Source organism: Micropterus dolomieu, linkage group LG18 (assembly GCF_021292245.1).
Source record: "Micropterus dolomieu isolate WLL.071019.BEF.003 ecotype Adirondacks linkage group LG18, ASM2129224v1, whole genome shotgun sequence".
Classification (NCBI taxonomy): domain Eukaryota; kingdom Metazoa; phylum Chordata; class Actinopteri; order Centrarchiformes; family Centrarchidae; genus Micropterus; species Micropterus dolomieu.
This window is the reverse complement of record NC_060167.1, coordinates 23,856,602-23,865,056: the sequence shown is the minus strand read 5'-3', so window position 1 is coordinate 23,865,056 and position 8,455 is coordinate 23,856,602. Positions and strand designations below refer to the sequence as shown.

The 8,455-nt window shown below is 39.9% G+C and overlaps 1 protein-coding gene across 1 annotated transcript in view; it reads left to right on the top strand.

The window, feature by feature from the left end:
* Positions 1-797: 797 nt before the first annotated feature.
* Positions 798-8,455, top strand: part of LOC123986890 (SPRY domain-containing protein 3-like) — a 12,121-nt gene continuing 4,463 nt past the window's right edge. Inside the window, exons 1-5 of the mRNA XM_046075307.1 lie at positions 798-814; positions 1,641-1,773; positions 1,904-2,092; positions 6,844-6,993; positions 7,939-7,996. Coding sequence (XP_045931263.1) covers positions 798-814; positions 1,641-1,773; positions 1,904-2,092; positions 6,844-6,993; positions 7,939-7,996 — 547 coding nt within the window. The remainder of the gene's footprint in view (positions 815-1,640; positions 1,774-1,903; positions 2,093-6,843; positions 6,994-7,938; positions 7,997-8,455) is intronic.

The window sequence follows — 8,455 nt, the reverse complement described above, 5'->3', positions numbered from 1 at the left end:
GAATTGACTTTAAAATTCTATTGATCACTTTTAAAGCTCTTCATGGCCTCTCGCCTTGTTATATTTCTGACCTTTTAGTCCCATACGCACCAGCACGTACCTTGAGATCCTCGGGCAGAGGTCTGTTGTCTGTTCCAGAGTCTCGACTGAAAACTAAAGGGGACAGAGCGTTTGCTGTCAGGGCCCCGAGGCTCTGGAACAGCCTGCCCGAGGAAATCAGGTCGGCTGAGTCAGTGAACTCTTTTAAGTCCCTTCTTAAAACATACTTTTATAGGAGAGCTTTTCCCGATCTTATTTGACTTATCTTATTTTATCCCTTTTATTTTATTGTATTTTACTAATTTTATATTAAATTTTCATGCTCTTATCTTTTTTGTATTATTCTTTACACTTGTTAAAGCACTTTGTAACTTGTTTTTGAAAAGTGCTCTACAAATAAGGATTATTATTATTATTATTATTATTATTTACAACTTTCGAACAGGCATTTGTGAATCCAGTTTTTATTTGTGTATTTCAATTCTACGCTTGTGGATTTTCATTTTACACACACCGAGTTTTGAGACACACTTTCCACCAGTCCAAACAAAAATCCACGTGTATCACTCTTTTCGGATCGTGATCACCTGCTGACGACGTCATTTCCACATTTAATCACCGGGAAGTCAGCTTATTTTTTTTTTTTATAGTATGCCTTCATTAGAGCTTTGACAGTTGAAAGATGAAATGATGGGAGAGTGAGATCTAGAACGACATGCAGCAGAGAGCTCCAGCTGGATTCAAGGTAGTTTCGGTTCATGGCAGAGGTCCTTAGGTCAGCAGCGCTCATCATTATCTTAAAAAAATTCAGTAATATTACAAACACTAGGTATTAGTGTAAATGAATTTAATTTATTTTATTTGCCCAGGACAATAATCATATGGTATGGAGCACAAGATCTAACAAATAACAAAAAGGCAAAATGACAAATGATGGCATACTGCTTGGTAAACAACAAATATTACTTAAACAGAGGAAGATCTGGAACATTCTTCCAAAAGTATAAATATTTCTTCTTTATTTTTTGTATTCATTAGAGTCTTGAGGGCTGGTGGGTTTAGAGTGGGCGTCAAAGATAAGCTCCATCACCAAGACACTCACAATAAACTCACCACCCCTCATTCCATCAACGGCCAGCCAGTGGACATGGTGGAGAGCTTTAAGTGCCTCAGCATCATCCTGGACAATAAACTGAGCTTTGATCACCACATCACAGACATCCATAAAAGCTGCCAAACACTCGTAGAGCACAGACCATAGCACATGACCCCTGCCACCCCCTCAACCCTGCTTTAACCTCCTCCCCTCTAGCCCCAGATACAGACAGTAAAAAAAAAACACATGAGTGCTTTAAATAGCCTGGGCACACTGTAAAAGACTTGTGTTGTTGTACTGTTTTTATTTGTTTATACCTTGTTTTGAATGTTATTTTTGTGTACAGACTATGAAAACAAATTTCCACAAGAAAGAATGAATCTGACTGACTGTGAGCATGTTGTGAGTGTCTTCTGGTGTTTCTTTGTGAACATCTGCATCAACATCTGAAAATAATGAGCCTTAATGATTAGCCATTCAACCTCTCCCACCTGTCTTTCCACAGGCTGTATAATGGCAACACTGTAGGACAGCAGTTTGGTCCAAAATGCTGCAGAGGTGACCGAATCGGTTGTGGAATATCCCTGGACTCTGATGATGGACAGTTAACTGTGTTTTTTACCAAGAATGGCAAAGAAGTGAGTGCTCCATCACCATCATATTTCTTTACCTTAGACAGAATTTATTCCACCATTACAATTTTTTACAAGTGAATTTAATCATAGTTCCAAGCTACTTTTCCAGTACTGTATCTGAATGTGTGCCTAGGTCGGCAGTGTGGAAATCCCAGCATCTCCTGATGCTCTCTACCCTGCTGTGGGAATGCACTCTCTGGGGGAAGAAGTGCTGTTGGACCTGAACGCTGAATGGGGGATGGAGGAGGATGATGGACAGATGATAGTGGATAGCCATGAAGAGGACTGGGGCCGTCTTCATGACGTCAAGGAAACCGGCACGGTTAGTCCTGTTGCAGAGAGATAAACAAACAAAAACTAAAAAAGTGTGTGTGTGTGTGTGTGTGTGTGTGTGTGTGTGTGTGTGTGTACACGCACAAATTAAGGGAACACTTAAAGAGCTCACGTAAAGCTTTTTGGCTTTTTCCCTCTCCTTTTATTGAGTTATATACCTTTTTTGTACATGTAATAGGTTTGCAAAGTGAAAAAGCTCAAAGTCCACCCAAAGGGAGTTCCCATCTCCCACAGAAAACACTGCTCTGAACTGCCTGAAACAGCTCGTTTGTAGTCCAGCCTTTTCTTCCGCTTTGCTGTGACATCACAGAGAAACATGCGTCATAACGCTCGCCAAGCGGCTTGTCAGATACACCCTCAAAAACACTAGTGGAAAAACACTGAGCTAGAGCACACACTCTCCTCTCCCTTCCAAACACTAGCTACCCTCCAGGCAGTCAATGGACATAAAGTTGTTACTGTGATGTAGAGACAGAGCTCAGTTAAAACTTTGAAATTGAAATGAAAATTAAACTATGTCAACCTGTTCTGGTACAACCCCTAAATAAGATTATGAACCTGAAAATGTGCATAATATGAAAAAACGTTTGAGGATCAGATTTAACCCCTTGATGCCTGAATTTATTGACAATGAAAAAATTTTTTAAATTATTAATGTTTTCATTTGCTTTCAGGTTGATGTTAAATTAAGTGGAAATTGTTAATTTGTCTAAAGAACATAGAAAATATATACATTCAGGTATTATGTAGGTATAAAAATCTAAGTTACACAAAATTAAATCACAGGCTGATCCAACTTCCGTGACTTTCATCACGGCAACTCATAATGTGACTCAGTGGTGTGTATAGCTGTCTGGGCATGCTCCTGATGAGACAGCTGATCCTGTGTCCTGGGTGATCTTCTGCCAGACCCGGATCAGGGCATCTGTGAGCTTCTGCACAGTCTGTGGCACAACAGGTTGTCTCCCTCATAAACGTTCATACTGGTATCTGTAGAGGATGAAGAGGGAGAACCTGCAGACACCAGATTATGGGTATAGAATACATCAGAAAGCTTTAATAAAAAGGGCTCTAAGTAGTTTTTCAATGAAATCTCTTGTTAATAAATCAAAATTTCTACTGCCTCATTGTCAATTGGCTGTAGCCTCACACGCCTGTTTTCTCAGTTGCTCGCAACAGCCACTATTCTGCTTTTAATGTGAAGGTGTCAGGTCGGGTTGTAGCTACATGCGCTCTCCCGAGTTTCTCTCCGACTACAGCTAATGAAATGCAGTCAGCTAACACCATAAAAAGACGCTCCCACCACAACAAACACGGCAACGTAAACTCCATGTAAGGATAAAAAAACAACAATAAAGTTGTTGTGCTGAAGCCCATCAGGCCCAACTAGAATCAGATTGACATTGGGTGAAAACACGGTCAACATCAGAAAGGCTGGAGTCACGGAGAGAGGTACGTTAGTTCGCCGGTTAACACCAACAAGTTGATAACGTTATCCGGTGCAAAGTTGTATCGCTTTCTACATGACTTCACCAACTAACACGACCCATATTAATATCCTGTGTAACACCGGTATTATGTCAAAGTGTTGATTTAGCCTGCAAGAAATTATGTAACAGTACAAAGCAAATGTGGAGCAATTTGTTTATGCTAGCCTTGATGCAAGGCAGCTACTTTAGCACGGATCTACCGCTGTTTGCTTGGTAACGTTCAATTTAGATTTATTGACGTTTTACCGATACTCTGCACAGTTTTACAGATACTCTACACACTTTCTTCACCTTCTCAGTCGCTGTAACTTACTTGACCCTCATAATATACAATAATGCAACATAACAGCACAGGAAAACAACACGGTGGAAGACCCATTCATTTCAGTAATGTTACTTACTGCGATGTAAATGTTATAATTGTGGCAACAATCTAATTTAAAATATTCAGTCCATTGTGAGTATGAAAATGTTATAGGAGTGCAGTCCATGTTCTCCATGCAATCATTGGTGAACTCTTTTAACAAAGAGTTTGGAAGAACACATAACCCTAGCCTGTGTTTATTTTGGCCAACATGTCCAAGATCTGACACATGAAGTCACATACCAACAAAAATCAGAAAAATCCATATTGAAGGTCGATAAGACAAAGTCCTAAACAATATCAGAGAGTCGATACAGACATTCAGACGTAAATATTAGGTTTTACTAAATACCTAAAGGGAAAAAAAAGAAAAGAAGAGATAAACAATATAACCAATATTTAATCTGACATGCTCCTTGACCTCCTCTCTCTCTCCCTGGTTGGGTCTTAACCGCTCCCTGTGACGGCAGGGCTGCAGTGTTTGTGTCTGACTCAGGCGTAAGTACGCACAAAACCTGAATTGAAAGAGGAAGGCATCACAGCTGAATAGCCTTTAGGCAGGAGCCTTAATGCCACCCACACATTTAATTATCCTTTATTTCTACAAATTTGGCCCTGCCCTGGATGAATGCAGGCCTCACAACATGCTGTCAGATCTCCCTGCAACTCATCAATCACACATGTGCACGTCTTTAACACTACATGAAAGCTGTCGGGGAAAAAACAAAACATGACGGTAACAAAGCAAGGGTGGTGATTTTCTGGAGAGCCGTCCGTGTGCTTTGATGTTTTATTGTGATTTTTAAGTTTTTGGATTACAGTGTTTGACTTCCTGGTGTCTGGGTTTCTTTCTCTATTTGAGCCCCATTCGGAGTTTCTCTCAATTTGTCCAATATTATATTCTGTTTTTCCATTTTTCTGACACTGGTGATTGCATGTTAAGTAAGACATTTCTTGCACACATTCATTTTTTTGGACAAATAAAGATTGGTGAAGGATTTTACTATCTTTCATCCAAATGAGGTCACCCACAGTTACAACACACTGGAGCGACAACGTTTATCTGTTGAGGTTGTGCTTACACACTGACAAAAAAGGAAGGAAATGTAGAGTAGATTAGTAGTAGTATTAGTAGGTAGAGTGAATTTAACTGGGCAAATTGGTAACCATGTTAGTAATAAGATGTTGGCCCAAGACACCCGTGGAGTATGATTGTTTTTTTGTTTCTACTAATGTAGTTATCTTCAGACGGTTGTATTGTGGTCTCATATGTTCATCTGCCGCTCTGATGACTTTTGGGAAGGTCACTCTGTAAACGGATTCATCTTTGGTGGTGTTGATTTCCTCTGCTGCATGTAGTAAACAGTTATGCTATCTCTGCTGGCTTTGCTTCAAGTACCCAAACAGTACGGCAGGGATGACGAATCCAAATCCTGGCCTATTTTTCCCGGAAAGAAAGAACTGCGTGATGTTGCGACCTATTTTTTCCATCTCATCATCAAACATCCCTAATAGGATAACATGTGAATAAAACATGCTCTCTCATCTTATTCAACTCCGGTCTCTACCGACCTGAGAAGGGAGCAGCCACCAAGCCAGTGCAAAATCGGACATGCTATCACTAGCAGTGAAACGCATTGTACAGTCTGGGGAGTTTGTGAGTCATTATAATAATTTGAGTAAACTCATCCTCCAGTTTTGTTGACATACCTAATCATACAGTAGGTTTAAGGTCTGCTTGACTAAAGCTAGGTGATGTTTACTTATAGTTATTTAAGTAATTGAAGACACTTATTACACTTATACAGAATTATTCTGGTTTAGATCTAAAATTGTGTTTATAATGAATTTGCATTAAATAGCAAAGTAGGTAGTTTTTATTCAGCATTGACTCCAACACACTGAGCTGAAAAAAAACAATGAAAGTAATGCACTATGCATTATGGAGGTTAGTGGAACAGAAGCTATCCTAGAAATGCGGCAGGACTTCAGCTCTCTATATGGGACAGTTTAAAGCGAGCCTACAAAACAGCAGCTGATTACAGGATAATGTTATATGCGAAAACAATATGTTATAGTAACACAAGTAGAGAAGGGTCATAATGTCTGCTAACTGACTCAGTAAGGTCAGACCTGTCTACTTAAGTTAGCTAACATTAGCCACCATAAACTACTGGTCATACTATACCAGGTAAGGCTGTAGAAGAAAACCCCTGAATGTACTGAATTGAGTTTGAATGTGTTTTGTTGCTAATGATTTCAGCTTTTCATCTCTAGGACTAAAATTATGTTATTTCTTCTTTCAAAAGACGCATAGCCTTGTGGCATTCCTTACAAAGTTGTGGCAAATGCAAAGCGAATGTTAAAACATTTAACATAATTAGCAAGCACTTTCCTGTTTACAGCAGCCATGAAGCAACATTTGCATTCACTTTTTTGGCCCCACAACAAATGAAAATCTAATAATCACTCTTCTTTTAGCAACTCCTGAGAGAAATGTCTGTTTTTACCTACTAGATGCTCCACTATCAGCTAGCTAGTCGCTAACTTAGTCTGTCCATGAGCTAATAGAGGCTAAAAGGCACATAGTCATTTGATCCATTGTTAAATATTGATTGGTGCAGCTTTAAATTTACCTGAAATTAAGTGTTTAATCATTAAAGTCATAGCAGACTGTAGTAGTTAAGTAGAAAATAAAGGGCTTTTGTTAAATAGTGAACATGAAAAAAAAATGACCTCAGACTCCTTTGGGTACAACATGATATTGTTTTCATATCAATTCTATTTCACATTCTCATGCTAGGATGCTAACAACTGTTTAGAGACGTGAATCCAGTTTCTCTGTTGTCCGGTCATAATCTGTATGTGTGTGCTTTACTTCCACAGCTGCTGGAGTACGTGGGTAAAGGGAAGAGCATCGTGGACGTGGGCTTGGCTCAGGCCCGTCGGCCTCTCAGCACGCGCTTCCACTACTATGAACTGGAGATCACAGATGCTGGAGAGAAGTGTTACATCGCCCTGGGGCTGGCACGCAGGGTAAGAGCCTCCTCGTTGACACACCGTCTTAGTTACTGCACATACACTGTGGTTATCTGACGGTAAAGAGACCCCCCCCCCCCCCAACACACTCACTCACACACACACACACACACACACACACACACACCTCATAATCGCTGTTCCTCATACGCACCACTGCTCTCACTGTTTCCAGTCTGAGTGATGGATGACCAAAAGAGGAAAAGCTAACAACAGAATAAATATTGTCTCATTCAGCCCCACATCTGGTTTTCCATAGAAAGCAGTTTGTTCCAAAAATCTGATTGTTGAGTTTGTCTGAGTTTCTTCCTGTCACCGTACACAAGAAGGTAAAAATAGAAGAGAATTAAAAGTATGCAGTTCCTCAGGCTAAGCAATTAAAATCAAAGAAAATCAAAACAAAGGTGTCTCTCTCTCTGTCTCTGGGTAACACATGCTTAACAGTTACTAGTTGCTCAATGGTTGCTTAAACTGGATAAAGGAGCAATTGTTTATGGTGCATTCCTTTTCTCTCCTGTTCCTTCGGGGAGAAAAAGTCTTAGGTTTTCTACACACCAGTCATTACCAACACCGTATCTCTTTAATTCTGTGGTATTCCTTCAGTCTTCTCATGCCTCCTCCTTCCATCACTTAGTTTCCTTAACTTCTGTGCCCATCATCACATCAGTGCTCTGCTTACAGTGGCTGAAATGGTTACTTAGACCGCCTAGAATTAGCCCACTGTTTTAAACCTACTTGTGTGTACATAATCTTGTTTCAACTTAGTTGTCACGTTTTTAGCTGTAAGTCTATTTCAATCTGTCTTCCTTGTAAATTGCTCTTGGAAGTACATCGAGAGCAACTTAAACCGGAATCAGATTCTGTGAATGTGTATGCAGACTTGGCCAATAATGCTGATTCTGAAATGGTGAATCACAAATCACTTTCTCTTTTGTTTCACAGGACTACCCCAAAAACAGACATCCAGGTTGGAGCAGAGGGTCCATAGCCTATCATGCAGGTGTGTTGTGGTTGGTGCTTGATGATCTGTATCAGTACCATTCATCATTATGGGCAGTACCAGTGTCTTCTGTTCAGTTGTATATTTTGTAGCGCACACATTCATTGTGTCACCAACAGTTACATTGTTAATGCCACCAAACTGTCACATGCATCTGGCAATGTTAGAAAGTACAGCTCTGTCAATATTTTATTATTATTGATAGCCATGTCAATAATAATCAAATATTTAAAGGGTTGTTATTGATGTCTGTGTTGCGTTCTTTGGCTTCCACTAGCCAGAACAGGGCAATGCTGAAAACTGTTTCCACTAAACTTACATGTATTATTTTTCCGAGTTAATATTTGATGCATGTACTTCCTCTTTGTCTGCGTGGGTTTCCTCTGGTTGCTCTGGTTTCCTCCAGCAGTCCAAGTCACGTAGGTCAGGTGAACTGGAAATGCTAAATTGCCTGTAGGA